Source organism: Gossypium arboreum, chromosome 13 (assembly GCF_025698485.1).
Source record: "Gossypium arboreum isolate Shixiya-1 chromosome 13, ASM2569848v2, whole genome shotgun sequence".
In the NCBI taxonomy this organism is placed as follows: domain Eukaryota; kingdom Viridiplantae; phylum Streptophyta; class Magnoliopsida; order Malvales; family Malvaceae; genus Gossypium; species Gossypium arboreum.
The window spans coordinates 7,873,978-7,897,073 of NC_069082.1; the positions used below are offsets into that span (position 1 = coordinate 7,873,978).

Here is a 23,096-nt window from a genome sequence, read left to right on the forward strand (position 1 = left end):
AATAGCCTCGATTTGAATGTGTAAATTTCATAATAATCTAGCAAAACGAAAAAAGGAATAAAAGGGAAAAGAATTGAAACAAACTATTCACAAATTCAGTCCCTATACTCTTTGCACATTCTAAATTGACTCTTACTATTTTCAATTTCAGTAATTTAGTTTCTTACTCTTTATTTAATAATTGAAGTATAATATTCCTCAGTTTCCTTGATCTCAAAGTTTGAAATGTGAAGCAATCTACCTAATTGGCCTATATCCAATAGTTGATAGTTCAGTTAGGATTGACAAGAGTTTTGCAGCTACTATAGGTTGCATGAGAGATCACATGGGAGAGTGAATTATAAGGCTTGCGAGATATTTGGGTAATTGTTCAATTTTGCAGGTAGAGTTCCGGGGGATTTTGGATGGGCTCAATCTTATGGTAGATAGGTGTTTCCAAAATGTCTTTATTTAAACTGATAGTATTGAAGCTATAAAAGTTATCATGGAAGATGATACGGGAATCTCTAATTTTACTATTATTAGAAGAATTCATCAGATGCTTAAAAAGATAGAGCAATTGAAAATTCAACATGTTCCTAAGGGAAGTAATCTAATTGTCGATAGCTTAGCCCAGATTATTCGTATTAAAAGTCTAGGCTTAATACTGTTTGAGGACCTCCTTTGAGATTTTAGTTTGTATTGGTTTCTTTTCTTTTACCAAAAATAATAATTGACTACATTTTTTATTTTAAAAAATTATATCATCCAATTTAACTAAAGTTTAACGAACTCTTAAATATATGAATAGTACAGGGACTAAAAACAGAATTAGGCTTTTTTTTCCCCTTTCATGGCGCCTAAGAGTAAAGCCCCCAAAAAATCCAAAATAATATTCAACTAAAAGCAGTACTTCAACGTCTTCCGTAGACCCCGTCCCCTTGGAATTTCTGAACGAGGAAATTTTGAAGTCATTAGCATTTTCTTCTTCTTTTTTCTAAAAACATGAACAGATAATTCCTTCAAAATATCATACATCAAAATTTTGACGTTGAAAAAAAAGAAGACTCTGTTTTTGAATGATGGGTATTGTCTCAAACCTAAAAGGGTCAAGAACCCAAGAAGGCTTACCCGTATCCAATGGGTTGCCGCCATCTTCTACATCTGTTTCCCACAAGAAAAAGTGCTCCAATTTGCTGCCTTTAGTAGTGGCCGTTGTGGTCATAGCTGAAATCTCGTTTCTTGGTCGCCTCGACATGGCTAAAAACGCCGCCTTTTTCGATTCATGGCCTGATATGTTCTATAAATCCCACTCTTCTGAGGGAGTAGCAGTATCTGGCGTTGACAATGAGATTGAAGCTTTGGGTGGTGATCAGAACGGAGTTGCACAGAACTGCGAACAGTGGCTTGAGAGAGAAGATGCCGTGGTTTATTCAAGGGATTTTAGCAAAGATCCCATTTGGGTTTCAGGCACTGAGCAGGTTCCTTCATTACTTTTTATTGATGTTTTGCAAGTTCTTTAATCATATAATGTATTGGACTATGTTACTCGGACTTTTGTGTGAGTGTAGGATACAAGGATACAAGTATATACCTGATACGGTATGATTAGTCTTTTCAATGTTTTTCTCTGTGTTTGGAGGATGTTTGAAAATTATATCTCCATACACAGATAGTTCAACAAAAATGAAGAGTCTGAACAACATTACTATTGAGCACTAAGCTGGTTTGAACCTTTGGCTTTTAAGATTGTGAAGTTTTCTGAATGATTTGTCTATGAAATTTTGAAGTTTACCGATAAGTGTTATTTGCAAATGAATTACTGCTTATGGCACTTGTTTGTTTTGAGGGAACATCAGGTCTTTTTCACTATACTATTGAGCATATTAGAAGTTCATTGTTTTTGATGTATGTACCAGGATGAAAAGTCTTTGTAGAAGTTTTTGGTTTCAATAATTAGGCCATTGGTTCAGCAGCTTGTAGTAATTGATGTAAGGGGCTGCCATATGCTGCTGGTTTTGTATGTACATTCTGCAGCCGAGTTTTTCTCTGCTCACATGGATGCTAAAATACCACTTTTCCGAAAAAGAAGATCTTGTTTTTGTAGTATTAGAAGTCAATAAAAGATTGTTTAAGTTTATCGTGGACATTTCCCTTTGTTTCTACTCTAATTATGTTAGGACTTAAAATGATACCAGTGCTTGTTGACTTGTCATTTTGCATATTCTTCTTCCCATCTTTAATGTTGTTTTAGTGGCTTTTTAGGCCTAAATTACATGTCCTTGTTTATTGTTGACTTCCTTTTTTATGGTATGTAGGAATGGAAAACTTGTGCTGTGGGTTGTAAGTTCGGATTTGATCCCAGTAAGAAACCCGATGCTGCCTTTGGTTTGTCTCAAGAACCTGGAGTAGCTACTGTGCTGCGCTCAATGGAATCAGCTTCGTACTATTCAGAGAATAATATTGCTCAGGCACGACGGTGGGTAAGCACATTGCATTTGAAACAAACACCTTTTTTTCCCTGTAATTTTGTGGGACTTTTGTGATGCTCTATTAAGTAGTGCTTTTTTTTTTCCCCCAACATTCTCTTCTAGCAAGCTTTTTTTTCCTGCTCTATGAGAGTTAATTTTGTATCGAATAAGATATTTTAAGTGAATTACTCTTCGAAGCTATGATCTATGGACAACAATACTACTGTGATGCTTCAACACAGACATGTTTGATGTTTCCAAGAATCTAGGCACATTGACATGGCTATGTATATGCATTTATATTTCCCATAGTTTACCATACATCTAATATATATTTGGAAGTAATCAGGCTTCTATTTTGGAATGTTCAGTATAAATGAATTTGACTATTTCCCTTCAAACTCGATATTTGCCTATTATTTCACTGGAAAACTAGACTCCACTGTTGATTCTAGTTAATGGGGAAGTCTTTCTAAAGCTAACAGTTTTTTCTTTTTAAACATTTTTATTTAGGAGGGGTTATGATATTGTAATGACGACTAGCCTCTCATCAGATGTTCCTGTCGGATATTTTTCGTGGGCCGAGTATGATATCATGGCACCAGTGATGCCAAAGACTGAACAGGCTTTGGCAGCTGCTTTCATCTCTAACTGCGGTGCCCATAACTTTCGTTTGGAAGCTCTTGTTGGGCTTGAAAAGGCGAATATCAAGATAGATTCTTATGGTGGTTGCCATAGAAATCGCAATGGAAAAGGTGAATTTTCATTTCTTTATGCTTTTTTATATTAATTATAAACTGATATGCACTTTGAAAGATGTACTATTATTGTTAAACGTTGTATATTTTTAATTTGCAGTACTTCCTATGCGTAATCTACAAGCGATCTGTGTCTATATTTTCTTTTAGTTTAAACATTTTCCTGCATTTCTAAGGTTGCTGATTCTCTATGCCGAAGCTTTCCTTTTTTTATAGTTCTTACACTTTTTCCTATGATACAACCCTAGTCAACTCAGCGCTTCTGGTCAGCCATTTCGGTTACTCTTCGTGGATCTATTTTAAGAACATATTTCATGTAAGTTTTTGCAGTGGACAAAGTTGAGGCTCTGAAACGCTATAAGTTTAGCTTGGCTTTTGAGAACTCCAATGAGGAAGATTATGTCACTGAAAAATTTTTCCAGTCTCTTATTGCAGGTATGAACGTTATTTCTGATGTTTGATGTTACAAACTTTGTTATTTCCTACTTGAGTCTCGTAAATTGGATTTAGATGTCGCCGTAAGGATTTTCTTTGTGTGCGCGTGTGTGTTTGGATTAAATCAGTAAATGAATAGAGTTTTGCCAACAATTTGAAAACAATTGTGACAAAACTAATTTCTGGAAAAGCTTTGAGAAATGGGGTCAGGATAATTGCGGTCTGGGCTGGAAAGAATTCGTGTGTTTGTTTTCGACTTGAATATTGCTATACCATTCCATTTTGGTTTCACCTTTGATTAATGGAATTATTTAACTTTTATAGGAACTATACCCGTGGTAGTTGGTGCTCCGAATATTGAAGACTTTGCTCCTTATCCCGGTTCAATTTTACATATTAAGGAATTAGCCGAAGTTCAATCAGTTGCAAACAAAATGAAGTACCTTGCCGAAAACCCTGATGCTTATAATCAATCATTAAGGTGTAGTGTGGTTCAATCCCTGTAATAAATTATGTCAATTTACGAGAAACTTGTTTCTTATGTTGAATCTTGCTGACAATGAGGTCTCCATGGATTAGGTGGAAGTACGAAGGCCCATCCGATTCTTTCAAGGCCCTTTTAGATATGTCTGCGGTTCATTCATCATGTCGTCTGTGCATTCACTTGGCTACCATCATCCAGGAGAAAGAAGAAAAAAGTTCAGACTTCAGGAAACGCCCCTGCAAGTGTACCAAAGGATCAGAAACCGTATATCATTTATATGTACGAGAGCGAGGGAGGTTTGAGATGGATTCTATTTTTTTGAGGTAACCTCTTTACTCTCTAGCTATTAGTATGTTACAAATCAATTTTATGATCCTTTAACCCGGACTTGATTAGACTTTCTTTAATCATAACAAACAATCAATCGAAAAAAGAACTTGAAATCTCGTAGCGTTGTGTTCATTCACGATGATACATGGCCATTTATCTTCAATTTCTGCTGCTTTGTCTCAACTCATGAATCTTAGTTCTTAAGCATGACCCAATCTCTCAATGCGGCATTAGGTGGTGTAATGCAACTTCCACTTGGTGGAAGCTAATTTTAACTGTTTCTTCGATTTTGAAACGGGATGCAATCCTTATTTCTGGCATTGATGAACAGATCGAGCAATTTGACTCTAGACGCCTTGAAGTCTTCTGTGCTTACGAAGTTCAGGTCTCGAAAACTCGTGCCTGTTTGGAAGCAGGAAAGACCTGAAACCATAAGAGGTGGTGATGAACTAAAAGTATACAGAATATACCCTGTTGGGTTGACACAGAGACAGGCTCTATATAACTTCAAGTTCGAACGAGATGCCGATCTTAAGAACCACATTCAAAGCAACCCTTGTGCAAAGTTTGAAGTCATATTTGTCTAGACTGAAGGTAGCAAAGCACGAACAATGGACTCCGAATATCGGCATTATAGCCGGAAATATTTCCTGAAAGCTCGACGTCACCGCATGCAGGTTTCGATTTTCACCAAATTCTTGTAAGGATCCCATGATTCCCATGAGCTGAATTGGTAGGTTATGGGGTATATGCATACTTAAAATTTTACTGATGGCTTAATTAGTATTTTAGCTCACACCACAATGCAACTTTTGCTTCAAAATTTGTATATCATATAATGAGAGAAATTTGTTTTGCTTTGGATATGTTATTATTTAGGTAAAATATGTTGTTACTCTTTGTACTTGACAAAGTTTGAAATTTAGTCCCTGGATTTTAAAAATTAAAAATCAGAAAATTAAATAAAAACTAATCCAATAATTTAAAATATGGTATTTTTCGTCAAAATTTATTAACATAAATGTCATGATGAACAATTTTTTATATAGATAATACTATCAATATTGATGATTGGGTTAAAATATCTTTAATTAACAAAAACTTTATTTTAAAATAATAATTTTAACTTTTTAAAACATAGGACTGGTAGCATATTTTGACCTAAGGGTAAGGGTTAGTAATTGGTATATTTATAATGTATTTTTTTATTCCACAAGTAGTCTTATCAATGTTTTCATTTTTAAAATATTTATTTTAAATATTTTACTATATCTTTATAGGATTTCATTTGTGAAGTCTAAAAACTTTACTAATTGTGTATCAAATAATTTCCTTAATCTAATAATTATTGCATATAGTTTTAATAATTAATGAAAATTATTTGATGCACCATCAATGGAGTTTTTAGACTTTACAAGTGAGTTAACTGTTTGACAAATGTACTATACAATGTAGTAAAGAATATAAAAATTAACTACATCTTGGTTATAGAGTTTAAGAAACTTCACTAATGATAGATTAAATAATTACTCAATAATTATAAGGCTTAATTCACAATTTGGCCCATGAAGTGTACTCATTTTTCATTTTGGTACTTAAATATTTTTTGTCTCAATTTAATACCTAATGTATTAATCTGTTATGATTTTTGGTCCAATTTTAATATAAATTTTAAAAAATTGGCTGCCAAACAAATAATGATATGTGGTTTTTTATATTTTCAAAACTAAAATCTTTTTAAATGAAAAAATATTATTTTAAAATGTATTTTTAATTAATTTTTGGTTAATTTTTTTCCCTCTTCTTTTATTTCGTATTTGTTGCTATGATTATTTTTTAGGTACAAATAAGTGCTGTCATAAACTCAAATCAACAACAAAATAAAAAGAGAAGAATCAAAATCTGAGTTTGAAAACAATTGAAATGGAGGAATCAAACGAATGAATACGTTTGAAACACTTGAATGATTAAACTCAAACAATACAACACTATCCATATTAAATGTGTAAAATCAAATATAATATCGAATCATGAAAGCGAGAACCATCTCAAATCACAAAAAAAATAAAATAAAATTCTTCATGGTTTCCTAAGATTTCACACATTATAACAATCTAATGCTCCATCATCTTTTCACTAAAGCTTTTGGCATTGTATCCCTAAAGCTAAAAATATCTCATCTGCTTCGTCAAATAAATTTAGCATGTGCCCTGTTGCTTGAAAATGATATATCTCATCGTCAACAAATGTAAGATCTCAGAAAAACTCATAATTAGAACCCATGATCTGAAATGCGAATTCAAACCTCATGAAAAATCCATTATACCATAAAAATTCCACAACTTCAAATCAAGAACCAACAACCGAGTATTCTACCACCATCATAAAAGCAACATCATTCCTCTTGACCTTTCGCAAACATTTCAAAAAAGGATTGAGATTTTCTCCATTGTTTTCGCACCTTCCGCAACAATAGATCTATGGATAGTAGAATGATATTTGAATCTGACATGTAGTAAAATTAGAAGCAGAGTATATAAAAATTACAGAAGAAAATGCAAATATGGGTTTTTGTAGAAATGATTTTTTTCAAGGATTGAGAAGGGAGGTGAATAAAAATTAATTTTAATATTTTATTTTCTTTTTACCAAAAAATAGTTTATGAAAATATAGATCAAGCCATGTGGCTTTATTTAATTGGCCATCAGTTTTTTTTTAAAAACGTTTGTTAAAAATTGGACTAAAAATCATAGCGGATCAATCCTTTAGGTACCAAATTAAAATAAATAAAAAATTTAAATACCAACACAAAAAAATAGGTATACTTCAGGGACCAAAGAGCAAATTAAGCTTAACTATAAATCTACAATATTTATTATAAGATAAACTACATTGATAGTTGTTCGACTATTAGCAATTTTTTTTATTATTCAACTATAAAAAGTGACAAAATAGTCATTCAATTATTTAATTTTTTCTTTTTTTGTCACTAACCATTAAATTACTAACAAAACAATCATTTGGTAATTTTTAAAGTCGGCATAATAACAACTTTAACCCTCAACAGTTGTACGTTGTGTCAATTTAGTCTTGATTCTAAAAAATTAACCCTCAACATTTACATATTATCTAATTTAGTATCTCTTTTTTATTTTACAAGTTTCTTTTTTTTTTGTGACATTGAGGGTTAATTTTAAATGAATGTGAAAAGATGAAAAATTATTATATTAGATTTCTGTTTGTTTCCATTTTTGGTATATTTTCGATCAAATTTAGTTGATAATTTTGATTTTTATTTTTTTTGGGTGAAAGGTCATAAAGAAAAGCCAAATTGAAAGAAAAAAGAATCAAATTACATACTGTGTAAATATTGAGGGTTAAATTTTTTTAGAATTAAGACTAAATTGACAGAATATATAAATGTTGACGGTTAAAATTGTTACTATAAATTTTAAAAGCTATCATGTCGTTTTTTGTTAGCCATTCAACGACTAATGATCAAAAAGAAAAAATCAAATAATTAATGATATTTTGTAATTTTAATAATTGAATGATAAAAAATTATCACTAACTACAAGTCTAATTTACTTTTATAATATTATAGGAAAATAGAATAAAGTATCAATAATATTTCTTATTAATACTTATAATGGAACAGTCATAGTTGGATTTGCAATGCTCTGACCTGTCTCATCTCAGGGTATATAAAAATAATATATTTTAAGTAACAATCATTACATATATTATATTATATCTATAATTTTATTTTAATATTTTTCAAAAGTTATATAATTAAATGAATTGATTGATTTATTAAGGATAATCACAGTAAAAATAGCATGGAAGTTCTGAATTAAAAGATAGATTGTATTTTATCTCTCTATTAAAAAATCAGTAAATTAATTCTTGTACGCTAGATTAAAGAGTAAACTAGTTTTTATGTTAAAAATTCCTTCTATTTTTACTATTAAAATTTATCTTTGTACATCAACATGAGATACACATGGCACAACACGTGTTACTGTCTGATTATTTTGTTAGCCACGCCAATTTTTAATTGTACAAATTGATGAAATTTTTAATAGAAATGATCAATTTACTCTTTGATCTAACGTACAATGACTAATTTATCTATTATTTTAGTAGATGAAGCAAAATGTAACATGACTTCTAGGATAGGGTCCACCATAATACATTTAATGATTTATTTAGCCTTTCAAGGCTTTAATTTTATATAAAAAAATTTTAACCATTTATTTAATTTTTTTACCTATTAACCTTTAAACTTGTATTATTTATCAAATCACCTTAAAATGAATAGTTAAGTTAATGTTTGTTGACTTTACTAACGTGGCATCCACATTGCGGTCTATGTGTATGCCACGTTAGCAATTAATTAATTTTAGAAAAAAATTAAAACTAGTTTTACATTTTATACTTTTAAATAATTTTAAATTTTTAAAAATTCAATTTTTAAATTCTAAAATTTGAATTTTTAAATTCTAAAAATAGTTAATTGATGATGTGACAATCCATAAATATATCACATCAATAAATTTAACAAACGTTAACTTTTCATTCATTTTGGGATGGTTTAATGAATAACACAAGTTTAAAGGTTAAAAGAAGCAAAAAAAAAAAATAGAGGGCTAAAATGATATTTTTGTAAAATTAGAGGGTCAAATTAGTCATTATGCCTATATGATATTTGAATGTGTAATATATAATTTTTGTTGAAACCGTAAATTTTATATGATATTGTCTTGACTTGTAGGGAATGGTGGTTAAAATTTTTATTAGACATCCGTTTGACACAATTTAAACTCTAACTCTCCATCAGTCCATTGTCACCTCAATATTGTATAAAAAGAATTCTATATGATATTATATAATAACATTATACAACATAAAAGAATTAAAATATATAACAAATTATGAATTTAACAAAATTTTATATAATTATGTGAATTATGATATATGAAAATATAATAAAATGATATAAATAAATTTTATTGTCACATTTTCTTTTATCATCTTCTTGAGTATTACTTGTAACTATTTTTAATTGAATATGAATAAATGGTTGTGGATTGAAAAATTTTCGACCGTCAATTTTCAAGATTATAAATTGATGAAACTTAGAGTGATAAGTATGTAAAAATATTAGGAGATTTTTATATTAAGAGTTAGATTATTTTTATTTTTTATTTAAAAACGGATAAATTAATTTTTGTACGTTAAATTAAAGAGAAAAATAGTTATTATGTTAAATTTTTTATCAATTTCTATTATTAAAATTGGTCCATTTTATGTTGGTATGATATACACATGACACATAATATGTAATTATCTTGTTATTCCGTTAGTCATTTACTATTTGATCTAACGTATAATTTTTAATAAATGGAACAAAATACAATCTAATCTTTATTATGGAGCCTCCAAATATTTTTACCCGAGCAGTATCAATTTATGTTTATTTATGTACAAATAATGTTAGGATAAAACATTGAGAGGACAAATATAGATGGAAATATATTTAAAATTAATTATAGATATTGGTTAATTTTATTTTAACTTATTATCAATATAAGAAAATGTAGATTTAAACACGTTGAAATATATTTATTCTCAAGATTAAACTGAAAATGACTTATTTGTGTTTAATTGAGATTAAACCCATTTTTATATATATTTTAAACGAATTTATTTATGAACTGAAAATAACTTATCTGTGTTCAATTAAGTTTAAATTTTTGCTCATATTTATTTATATAATTGTTTTAGCTACGAGTATAGTGAAGCAGTTGAGATTATCAAAATTTCTATTGCTTGGACGAGACAGCTTCGGACTATGCATAATGAAGTTTCACTTTTTATCACTTTTTTTTTTTATTTTATCATAGGTACTGTCTTTTGAAATATTGGTTTCATTTGTATACTATGGTGCTCTTAACTTGAATATAAACATTGCGTCCATGGGGGGAGTGGTGCGAAATCATCAACGGAAATGGTTTATGGGTTTTAACCACTTTTTCAGGATGTGTTCGGTTTTTTATGCTGAGTTGTGAGATATCTTAGATGGGTTGACACTCTTACAAAACTGAGGCTTGAATAGGATCCTAATTCAGACTGATAGCATTGAGATAGTTCATGCTTTACAAAAGAATATTTTAGTAATTCTGAACTCAGCTCTGGTTAGACAGATTCATCAGTTACTTCTGAAAAATAAGTATTGGGTGGTAAGACATGTTCCTAAGAAAACTAATCATGTTGTAAATCAGATAACCAAGATGATCTCTAAGGGCTCGAAAGGGGTTAATATTTTAACGACAATTCCTACAAATCTAATTGATGTCTTTAAGAGTGATGAAGTGAGTGGTGCTTTTGATTTGATCATCGTAATTCAATCTTTTTTATTTTGTTTCTTTCATTGAAAAAAATATTTATACCAAATGTAAATTAAAAAAAATAATATTTTAAATTAGTATTACATAAAAAAGTGTGATTAAACCCCTCCAAGCAAGAAAAGTAGGATTAATGAAAACGATGAAAGAAGGAGCGTTTTGAATTATAGGCCCACATTCCTAGTAAATTGAAACCAAGCAAATAAATGGATGAATGATCTTTAAGTAGTGGCGGTGAGTCAAACAAAAGGTGCCTCTTGGCTCATTTTAAAGGTTAATATCAATAAAATAAATAAATACCTTAAATAAATAAATAAATAAATATTTAAAACCCACATGTTTCTCCTACTCTTTCCATTCGCCCCATCCCTTTACACACAATAAAAAAAGTGAGTGGTCATCTCTCCTTTGTTATTTTCCTTCTACTAAAAAACAGGTTTAATTCTTCTTTTAGTCCCTATACTCTTTTACACATTTAAATTTTAGTTTTTAACTTTCAATTCAATATGTTTAGACTCTTTACTCTTTTAATTTAATAAATGAAGTCATTGTCAATACTTAAAAGTTAAACTGTATCATATTAAATTATAATAAACATATATAATTGAAGCCTAATTGATAATATCGTAAAAAGAATTCTATTGAATTTTTATTTTAAAATGTCACATAATCTAATTTAGTGATTTTTTGATAGTGTTATTAATTGAACTTCAATTATTACATAAAAATAATATAGGGACCATATTTTAAATGTGTAAAGAGCACATGTATTTTGAGCATAATTAAACACTTTTAAAGTTTAAGTTTTAACAATTAAAATATTATAAAAATAAAGATTCGAATATACGTTATTTTATCGGTTATTTTGTTAATTTTAATATAAGATATTATGAGAAGTGATTATATATATATATATTGCCTTTTGACATTTGAAAGGTAAAATTGAATAAAATATATGAGAAAAATTAGAGGGGTCTAGGGTGGGAATATACCGTCCTAGTGCAGAAACTAGAGGCCGAACCAATTGGCCTTACGCTGCCTTTAAGTGTGGTTTCCACGGTTTAAACAAGAAGCCAAAAGCCAATCAAATACCCTTTTATTCAATTATTGTTCAAACAAAGTCAAATGCTAACAAACAAGCTTTTAGAAGGAGTAAAATAGAAATAAAACTTGCTAAGTTGTGTAATTTAATTTAGTTTTATAATTTTAAAATTTGAATTTGGTAGTAATTAATCTGTTAGATTAAATTTTGTTACCAATCTCATGTTATGTATAAATTATAAATTTATTCAATGCTTTTTAATATACTAGATTAAATATTGATATTAGTTTCTTGCTTGATTCAATGATATTTGCTAAATACATTAAGTAAAATAATGTGATTTTTGTGAATATAATGTAGAATCGATAAGCTCGTGTGATATTATGCAGATGATAATATGTTTGTTGCAAAAGGATAATTTAATTTCACAAATTTAATGGTTATCACCTAAGTTGGGATCAAAATTTAAAAACACGTGACTAAAAAAATAATCAAATTAAAATATATGATTAAATTCATAACGTACATATTGTATAAGGACCAATAACAAAATTTGATCTAAAAAACTCTTACTTTTAGGGTGAGTTTGGTTCAAGAACTTTTTTTTATAATTTCTTGAACTTTTATGATAATTCGGTTATTTTTAATCTTTTCATACTAATTTTAGAATTTGAGTTATTGACTTATTTTATAAAATGAATTTTGTCTTATGATTTTTAAACATTAATTGATAAATTTTCGGAAAAAATCATAAATATTTAAAAGAAATAAATTTTCAGTAAATAAAAACAGGGAATAATTTTATATAATATTTTCTTTAAAAGTAATTTTTATATAAATTTTAAGTTATTTTCACAATATTAAATATGAAATATTTAAATTTATATAATAAAATTAAAGTTAATTATAAATTAAATAAAAATAAAATAAAATATGATATGATTTGATTTGATTTTGTACTTTCAAGTTTAATTTATTAGAATTTCACCTATACTTTTAAATTTAATAAATTAATATTGATAAATAAAAATAATTTTAACCCTACGAAAATTAATATTCCAATTTAAATAATTTAAATATAAAATTATTTAGATTACCCTTTTCTAAACTAAATATAGAAAGAAAATTGGGTAAATAAATAAGTGCATAAATAAGAATATCTATTTATAGACGATATTAGATAATCTACTTCGAATTTTTAACTAAAAGTCCATAAGACAAACCCAAACATTGTCATGTTTCTTGGTTCTTTCTTACAACCCAAGCTGACCCTTAACATCATCGAAGAGTCCCCCCACCGAAAGAAAAAAAAAACCCTCCCCTTTGCTCTTAAAGTCCCCTTCATTCCATTACAAAAATGTCCGAACTCTGATATCCCTTCACTTATCTTTCCACCACCACAATTCCACCAGTTCCAAGCTTCTTTTCAAACAACAAAACCCCACATGTCTTCCTTTTCGGTCCGTTTCTTTGCTCCACAACAGCCGTTACTGCCGTCCACAGCTTCCTCTTTCAAGCCCAAAACATGGGTTATGGCAGCTCCCACGACGGCGCCGGCGACTTCGGTTGATGTCGACGGGGGGAGGTTGGAACCCCGAGTTGAAGAACGAGAGGGGTACTTCGTGTTGAAAGAGAAGTTCAGAGATGGCATCAACCCTCAAGAGAAAATAAAGATCGAGAAAGACCCTTTGAAGCTTTTCATGGAAGCTGGGATTGATGAACTCGCTAAGATGTCGTTCGAGGATCTTGATAAAGCTAAGGCTACAAAGGACGACATTGATGTTAGACTTAAATGGCTCGGCTTGTTCCATAGGAGAAAACATCAATGTAAGAAATTCAGACTCAACTCGGGACCTTGTTTGTTCGACCTGTATTAGTTTTGTTATTGACTATTTTTTTGGTCTTTTTTTTATGTCAGATGGGAGATTTATGATGAGACTAAAACTACCAAATGGTGTAACAACAAGTGCACAAACACGGTACTTAGCCAGTGTGATAAGGAAATACGGCAAAGAAGGGTGTGCCGATGTTACGACAAGGCAAAACTGGCAAATCCGTGGAGTGGTGTTGCCTGATGTGCCTGAAATACTTAAGGGTCTCGACGAAGTAGGCTTGACGAGCCTACAGAGTGGCATGGACAATGTGAGGAACCCTGTCGGTAATCCTCTTGCCGGCATCGACCCCGAAGAGATTGTCGATACTCGACCTTATACCAACTTGTTATCTCAGTTCATCACCGCCAATTCCCGCGGCAATCCGGCTGTTGCCAACTTGTAAGTTCCTTGACACTACTAGCCATGGTTCCTTGGAAAGTATAATGTGTTGGATTTTTGACATGTTTTCGTTTTCGAATATAGGCCTAGGAAATGGAATGTCTGTGTCGTGGGGTCTCATGATCTTTATGAACATCCCCATATCAATGATCTCGCTTACATGCCGGCGACGAAAAACGGACGATTTGGGTTTAATTTGCTGGTTGGTGGGTTCTTTAGTGCCAAGAGATGTGATGAGGCCATTCCTCTTGATGCTTGGGTCTCAGCTGATGATGTGATCCCATTGTGCAAAGCTGTGTTAGAAGCCTATAGGGATCTTGGATACCGGGGCAATAGGCAAAAGACTAGAATGATGTGGCTGATTGATGAACTGGTGAGTTCGTTTTTGTATTCGTGTTCGTGTTCATATTCGATTGTTTTTTAGAAATCGTAGGCTCAAAAATTTTATTTCGAAATGCAGGGGATTGAAGTGTTCAGATCAGAGGTAGCCAAAAGAATGCCTCAGAAAGAGTTGGAGAGAGCATCTGATGAAGGTTTGGTTCAAAAGCAATGGGAAAGGAGAGACTACCTCGGTGTCCATCCGCAAAAGCAAGAAGGTTTCAGCTACATCGGCATTCACATCCCAGTCGGTCGCGTCCAAGCTGACGACATGGACGAACTAGCCCGGTTAGCCGACATGTATGGCTCGGGCGAACTCAGACTCACTGTGGAGCAAAACATCATAATCCCCAACGTTGAGAACTCGAAACTAGAAGCATTACCCAACGAGCCTCTATTGAAAGATCGGTTTTCACCCCAACCAAGTATTCTCATGAAAGGGCTAGTAGCTTGTACTGGTAACCAGTTTTGCGGACAAGCCATTATTGAAACAAAAGCTAGAGCCTTGAAGGTGACGGAAGAGGTTGAAAGGCTAGTGTCGGTGAGCCGGCCGGTGAGGATGCATTGGACCGGTTGCCCGAACACGTGTGGTCAAGTCCAAGTGGCGGATATAGGTTTCATGGGGTGCATGGCAAGGGATGAGAATGGGAAACCATGTGAAGGGGCAGACATATTCTTGGGAGGGAGAATTGGGAGTGACTCGCATTTAGGAGTGCTTTATAAGAAGGGTGTCCCTTGTAAGAACTTGGTACCCGTAGTTGCTGACATTTTGGTGGAACACTTTGGAGCTGTCCCTAGGCAAAGGGAAGAAGCGGAAGATTGATTCAAAATCAACTTCATTTCATTACATTACTTCTATATTTGTTTTATTGTTTTTTTTTTTTCTAATAAGCAAGAAAAATGAGGGGTTTGAAAGATACTTGGGAGGGTTAAATTTGGAGAATATTGATGAATGACATGATGATGAAGGGTTTTGTACGATAAAATATGTAACATTTTCAGCATATGTATTAGAATAAAGTTACTGGTGATATATTTTCAGTTAAAATTTAGAGATGATCATGTTTGAATAAATGCTTTTTTCCCCTGTTTTTTGTTTAAGCTTTCAAGTTTGAATTTTATGGGTGGAAATAACATTAAAGATTTTTACTTCGAGATTTTGTTTAATTTTGAAATTAATCGGAAGTTAATGTAATTATCAAGTATAAAAAAATCTCATGAAAAAAAAAATGAAAAACTATGTTCTAATAGCAATACTCAAGCTGAAATTCGAATGGTAAAAATGTAGTACATACCAAAAAAGAAAAAAAAGATTGAGTTGATCTCAAGCTTGTTATTATTTGAATTCACCTAAGTTTGATTATACCCTTTAATTTTTTGGTTTTAGACAGCATAATCAAGTCAAGTTAAATTCAAATAGTAACAAGTTTGAGATTAGCTCGAAATTCAAGGCTCAATATTTTGTTTGAGCTCTATTGAACATCAATAACTGAACTTGAGTCCGACTCAAGATTTAATCAAACTATTCAAACTCAATTAAGTTATTTTATCAATTTTTGTACTCAAGTTCATTTTATTTATATAATAATAATAATACAAATGTATAATATAAAAATATAATAAAATGAAAAGCTCAATTAAACTTGTAAGTCGTTCCAGTTGAGTTTAATGATGTTCTATTTCGGCTCAATCGATAGCTTGTAATTCACTCAATCGAATTCAAGTTTTTTTCGAGTTAAACTCGAATAATTCGCAAGCACCGATATCTCATTTATACTTAGAATTTTAAAATGTATTTTTCTCTATATTTTCTATTGACATAATTTGATACTTCTATTATTATTAATGTAATGTTTTAATTAAATAACAAACACAACTAAAAGAAAATATTATATTAGAGTTGTGTGACCTGAATATAGTAACAAAATAAAAGGATTTGTAGAAGGCTCAAGGTTGAGAGTTTTTCAACCTTTAAATAGATATAGTTGAAATTCCTCTTGTATATTCTATTTTCAACATTAGTGAAATTTCTTTTCCTCTACCCGTAGTTTTGCCGGAAAAGGTTTTCCACATAAAATCTGTGTTTCTTTGTTGTTTTCTTTTCTTATTGTTTAACGATTGTTTCTATTATCATTATTGACATTAGTTTTAACATATTAGTTAACCAATATAAAATTATTTTTAAAAGCTTAAAATTCCAAATTCATGATAAAATTATCCTTATCAAAATAATTATTTTTCACTAATTTATCATTTAAGAAGAAATCTAGCTCAATCTCGTGAATTATTATTATTATTATTATTATTATTATTATTATTATTATTATTATTATTTTAATTTTTACATCAGCGGAGTAACAAAATTGTTTTAAGTCTTTAAATGGTAGTAATTTGAATTACAATATGATATTAATAATAGTAATAAGGATGAAAATAACAATTTGCCCGATAAATTAAAATTGTTTCATTTAATAGAATGAGGATTAATAATGTAGAAAAACGTAAATTGAAAACGTTGAAATACTTTTTTTCTCTTATTTCTTTTTATTTAAAGGTTGAAAGGAGTTATATGTATTTTCCAGTATTGTATAAAAAAAAAAAAAGAGATTATTAAAAATATTCTTCGTGGGTTTTGTGGGCTCACAAGCCCAGGATTCCCTTTAATTGGGCACTAGTTTAGAAGGATGAATATTGCAGTTGTCCATAAAATTTCTTTTAATACGCTATGTGGTATCAAAACTTGGTTTTATGTAGTTGTATGAATAAAATTTTGATTTTGTATATTTTAGAAGAAAAATAAATTCAACTATTTTTGTGGATAAATAAAATTATTTTATAAAGGATAAATATCAAAATTATATATGAACTTTGATCTAATGTGTAATATCATACATGAATTTTGATTTTACACTATTTTATACATAAAATTTTGATGTGATTTGATTCAGTTTTCACAAATCACTAACAACATTATCTAATTATCACTGTTTTACATTGATATATTGCATATACAAACAATTATAACAATCCAATATGAAAATAAATGTATGCAATAATTTCTTTAAATATGTACAATTGAATCAAAATCAAATATTTATGTATACATATGGACCTCAATTCAAGTTCCATTAGTATAATTGTACCAAACCAAAGTTCATATATCAAATTATACATTGAACCATAGTTCATGTATGAATTTGATATTTATTCCTTTATAATAATAAGCGCAAAATAGTGTCACAATGATAATGATATTAATGATATGTGATAATTGAATCACTTTTAATGCATTAAGGAAGCCAATTAGTAATGTAATTATTGAGTTCCACTGAATTAAGTGTCATTGGAGTATCCAAATCCAATTACTAATTGTATTAGTGATATATGATAATTGAATACTCTTACGGTGTGTTTGGAATGCATTTACTTGTAATTACACATTTGCGGCATGTTTGGATAACCACCGTAATTAGAGTGCAATTGAAGTACCCAATTTACACTCTCCAATTTGTACGAGAGAATGTGAAAATTGAAGTAATTATGCCCATAATTACAAGCAATTACACTTAAATTCAATTATTCTATGACTTTCCAAATATCATTCTACATCAGTTATGTTTAAAAATTTATTTTATATAATAATATTTTAATTTTAAGAAATATATTTTATTTATTTTTCTAATATTCCTTTAAATAATTTAAAATTTTATTGAGTAACAATAATTTTTATACATTTTGACTTACCAAATAATTTAATTAAATTACATAGTATTTATTATTAATTATTTATATTTGATCAAAGACCAATCGATGGTAACAAAAGTATCGTTCAATGTTAGAGAGAAAATAACCAACGAAGATTGAATGCTAGACTAACCTATTATATATAATGATTTGATTTTAGGTTTTGTTACATGTATTGAGATTTTTTAATCAAGTATTATTGGTAACTTTTATAATAAATTAATATATTTTTAGAAGCTAAAATTACGTAGTTATGTAATTAAAATTTATACTACCAACAGAGGCGAATCCAGGGGGGCTGCCAGGGGCCTCGCCTCCCCTAAAATGAAAAATTGTTGTTTTGGCATTTTAGAAAAATTTAAAAATTTAAATTAGTAAAGGTAAAATTATATTTTGCCCCCTAAAATTATGAAAATTTAATTTAATCCTTTAAAAATTATAAAAATATAGACTATTAAAATTAAAATTTCATTTCGCTCCCTAAAAAATTTTCTAGCTTACCCCATACTACCAAACATAATATTGGAAATTATGATCTAATTGCAATATATCAGTTAAACACATCTAGAGAATTAGAATTACATAAAAATTACAAGAAGGTGTAATTACTATCTAAGTAAATATATTTTCATTTAATTATTCTGTGGTGTCCAAACATATTAGAATAAATTAAAATTTACGTATGTAAAATATACTAAATCAAAATTTTCACACATTATTTATTTAATTATATATATAATTTTAAGATCTATTCCAAGTATAAATCCTAGTAATTTGCCTCGAGAGATGGGAGAGGAAAAGAATTAGAACACCTTCAATTAGGGCCTAGGGTAGAATTTTAATATTAATGTTATACGTGTTTGATTGATTTGGTGTCATTCATTCATTAGATTTTAACTTTAAAATTACCAAAAGTTTGTTTTTTAAAGGTATATACCAATTTTCGGTAAATAAATGGAGATTGTTAGCAATAATAAGTTAGAAGTATTTCAAAAAGCATGAAGCATTAAACTAATGGTTCTTTAAAAAGACAATATCGAATCATATACGAACAACAAAGACACTTGAGAGCTGGAGAGAGATGAAAGATTATTCTAATTGATTATAAGGTAATATAATATTATGTGTATTTTTATTATTTTAATTTAATATTATAATTTTTAAAATTGTAGTTCCAAATTTCTATATTAATTTTAATAGTATTAATTTAATGTTATTTATCTAATTACTTAATATCTTAGTATCGGTTATTTTTCACTTTTTATTTTTATAACTTTAAAATATTTTATCCTCTTAATTATTTATCAAAAGCTTATTATAAATTAAATCCATCCTAATTTAATTAGTAAATATAAATTTATTAAAACTGTAAAATAATATTATTTAACAAATTAAAAATAAACACATAAAATCATGGAACATGACATTAAAACTGGTAACAATAAGAGTATTTGAACCCAAAATTTTAGATACAACATATTTATATTACACGAATACAAAATGAGAAAAAAAACCAAAAACATAACATAAATAATTAAATATATGAATTTGTCCAAATCTAAAAGATTGAATTATAAATTTTCAAAATTCATGTAAAACAAACACATGAGCATGTGGCGTATATATATATATATAGATTTGGCATAATAATTTATTTTATTCTCTAACTTTATAAAATAAAATTTAGTTTTTATTTAATTTTTTTGTTTCTTTTAAACTTTAAACTAATGCTTTTTAATTAAAAATCTTAAAATAGATAGAAAAATTAATATTTATTAACTTTATTGATGTGGCAGTTCACGTGTATAATTAATTAATTTTAAAAAATCTAAAATATTATTATAAATCTTTTGTTAAATAAATTTTATAGTTTTTTTTAAATTTTATACTTTTATAAAATTAATGGGCTAAATAAGTAATTATATATATATATATTATTTTCTCTTCTTTTCTTTATTTTATTTCTTAAGAAAAGAAGACATTACCTTAATTAATATTCCTAAGCTTAGGTGTCATGAGTTAACAATTCAAATTCAGCTATCACATAGGAATAGCTTTTATAGATAGTTATTGATAGGTTAATAATTCAAAATTAACCCCATTTTTCCAAAAATAAATAATCAGATTTCATCAAATTGGCTTTCCATTATTTTACCTAATAAATCAACAACTTACTAAAATATTTAAGCTAAATTATTAAAATAGTCACTTTTATTTACTTCAAATTATATTTTAGTTATTTATGTTTAAAATGTTACTTTTAGTCACTTACATTAACATGTTGTAACATTTTAGTCATTGAGCCGTTGTCGCTGTAATAGCCCAAATTTGAACGGGCTTAAATAAAACAAATGAAAATAAATAAATAAATATTTATTTTAAACAGTCCATTAAAGGTCCAGTTACAAAGCCCAAAATAATGGGGCCCAACGTCTAAACATAATGGACTGACCCAAACCCCACATCGACCCAAGTCCTAAAACACTCATCGCCCAAAATAGCCTGCACCGTATATACACACCCAAACAGACTGTTTGCACCCTACCTAGCCGAGACTAAACCAAACCCAAGTAGCAGAGGCCCAAAACTTAAAATTACTAGCTAGGGTTTCAACCCTAGCTCTTTCTCCTCAGCCATAAATGAAGCTTCCGAAGCCATCCCAACGGACGCGTCTGCTCATCTCTCACGTCATCAGCGCCGTGACTCTGCCTCCGTAATCAGCGTGCGAATCCACACCAGCACGTTCACTGCCAGATTATCCGTTGATACCTGTAAAAGAAGGAAAGAACCACAGCAGAAACAAAACAAATATGGCAGGAAATAAATCAAAGATTGTAAATATTTTTTTCTTTTTTCTTTTTTCTTTTTCAGTGGCTATAAAAAGCCCAAATCGAGAAGATGTAAAGGACCGATTCTTACGTTTCTGGAATACATACACAGATTCAATAAAATTTTATTTTTACATACGTATACAAAACGGGGTACTACAATTGATCGAGATACACAAAGGTGAAATATTTTAAATATATGTACATATATATACTGCAAGTAATGAAAAGGAAAAACGATACCTTTAATCGATGTTGAAAAGGGAGGTTTTTTAAACCTCCGACCACCGTGTACGGTGGAGATGACGAGGGCGCGTGAGCGTGTGCAGACCCCCGGATGGAGGTCCGGTGACCCTCCGAGTACCCCTCCCCAACTCTCTTTCAGAGAGTTTTTCCCTTTTTTTTTTTTTAGAACAAATTTCAAATGATTTAAAACTAAAGGTCTGGCTTATATAGCCCTAACTGAACAACGCCGTTTTAGCTTAATCCAATAAGCTTAAAACGATGTCGTATTAAGACTAAGGATCCGCGCGTTGACCCTATTACCCGGGAAGGATCCGCGTGTTTTTAAAGATTAGGTTAATTACCCAATTGGTCCTTCTGCCTTTTTTGTATGTACAATTATGTTTTATTTTATTTATGATTTAGCCCTAATATTTTGTTTCAGTTTTGATTTAGTCCTTGCAATAGTAATTTTAAGTCCAGAATTAAAACGCTGCCGTTTTGGGAATAGGGCGATTTGCCCAATGAGTCCCTTTTGTTTTACGCGTGTTTTAATTAGGACCTTAATTCAGCTTTATTTTTAAATTCGCCCCTGTAATTTTATTGAACTTCTAATTTAACCCTATATATTTATTTCTATTTTTATATAAATATAAATTTTTTATTGTTATTTGCTTTATTTTTATTTTTATTTTTATATTATATGTTATATAATTATTTTATATATTATTCATATTATTTATATATATTATATATTATTTTCACATAATACTTTTATATTATATATTATATTTATTTTATATTATTATGTCATTTGATACTATTATATATTTTATCTATATATTGTTATCATTAAAAGTTTTAACTTGTATTATATACTTATTTTATTTATATGTTAATAATTACTTTACTTATATTCTATTATTACACATTTTGAAGATATTATAATATAATAATTTGTATAATATGTATATTTCATCATTAATTACTTATTTCATATTATTCTAAACTTATATTTATATATATATTATGTGAAACCATTTTTAAATCGGATTTTTGAAAATGGGGATCAACTAAAAACTAAAGTGGGAGTCGCCACCAATCTTTTTTAGGTGTGATTGGATTACCTTTAAAACATTTTGTTTTAAGATCATTAGTTTTTTGGTCTACGAAATAAAAGAACGGGTCCGGGAGTTGGTTACGTATGAGGAAGGATTAGCACCCTCGTAACGCCCAAAAATTGGTACCTAATTGATTATCAAAATGTCTTTAATGTCGGAAATTTAAAAATTTTGAGATGCAATCCTCTTTTAATATTTTTTTTTTTTGAAAATTAGGGTTTACTTGTATCAAATAAATCAAAATATTATATCCAATAAGTTAGGACACAATATTTTTAAGATATTTGACACTAAGTTAGCCCTCTTTTGAAATCCCTATCTTGAAATGACAAAACGCCACATCCAGTAAGTTAGGACACGACGCTTTGAAATTCCAAAACAGTTGCCCGTATTTTGAAATTTTTTTAAAAAAAAAACTTAGAAGGGTACTTGACTATTTGAATTCAACATGAAAAGTCGCAACCCAGTAAGTTAGGGTACTACTTTTCTCGAAGCTTCCAAATACCAAGTATTGCCTTTTTATTTTTGAAAACTTAAAATCTCGTTTTTTAAATTGATGCATGAGAAATCGTATTACATTATAAATTATGCATGATAACATATTATCGTAATAGGTAAATAAAA

The 23,096-nt window shown here is 29.2% G+C and overlaps 2 protein-coding genes across 2 annotated transcripts; both read left to right on the forward strand.

Moving 5' to 3' along the window:
• Positions 1-883: 883 nt before the first annotated feature.
• Positions 884-5,370, forward strand: LOC108485473 (glycoprotein 3-alpha-L-fucosyltransferase A). The gene is made up of 7 exons (XM_017789319.2): positions 884-1,460; positions 2,298-2,458; positions 2,964-3,205; positions 3,539-3,643; positions 3,968-4,124; positions 4,223-4,450; positions 4,789-5,370. The coding sequence occupies exons 1-7, from the start codon at positions 1,059-1,061 to the stop codon at positions 5,042-5,044; spliced, it is 1,551 nt and encodes a 516-aa protein (XP_017644808.1). The 5' UTR covers positions 884-1,058; the 3' UTR covers positions 5,045-5,370.
• A 7,737-nt stretch (positions 5,371-13,107) lies between these two features.
• Positions 13,108-15,605, forward strand: LOC108464459 (ferredoxin--nitrite reductase, chloroplastic). The gene is made up of 4 exons (XM_017764772.2): positions 13,108-13,733; positions 13,825-14,179; positions 14,264-14,552; positions 14,640-15,605. The coding sequence occupies exons 1-4, from the start codon at positions 13,142-13,144 to the stop codon at positions 15,378-15,380; spliced, it is 1,977 nt and encodes a 658-aa protein (XP_017620261.1). The 5' UTR covers positions 13,108-13,141; the 3' UTR covers positions 15,381-15,605.
• Positions 15,606-23,096: the final 7,491 nt, after the last annotated feature.

Excerpts from the sequence above, each read along its gene's own strand:
- LOC108485473 (XM_017789319.2), top strand. The coding sequence starts at position 1,059 with ATGATGGGTATTGTCTCAAACCTAAAAGGGTCAAGAACCCAAGAAGGC. Across the intron at positions 1,461-2,297 it reads GGGTTTCAGGCACTGAGCAG|GAATGGAAAACTTGTGCTGT; the intron begins GTTCCTTCATTA and ends TATGGTATGTAG. Across the intron at positions 4,451-4,788 it reads ATGGATTCTATTTTTTTGAG|ATCGAGCAATTTGACTCTAG; the intron begins GTAACCTCTTTA and ends ATTGATGAACAG.
- LOC108464459 (XM_017764772.2), top strand. The coding sequence starts at position 13,142 with ATGTTTCTTGGTTCTTTCTTACAACCCAAGCTGACCCTTAACATCATC. Across the intron at positions 14,180-14,263 it reads AATCCGGCTGTTGCCAACTT|GCCTAGGAAATGGAATGTCT; the intron begins GTAAGTTCCTTG and ends TTTCGAATATAG. Across the intron at positions 14,553-14,639 it reads TGTGGCTGATTGATGAACTG|GGGATTGAAGTGTTCAGATC; the intron begins GTGAGTTCGTTT and ends TTCGAAATGCAG.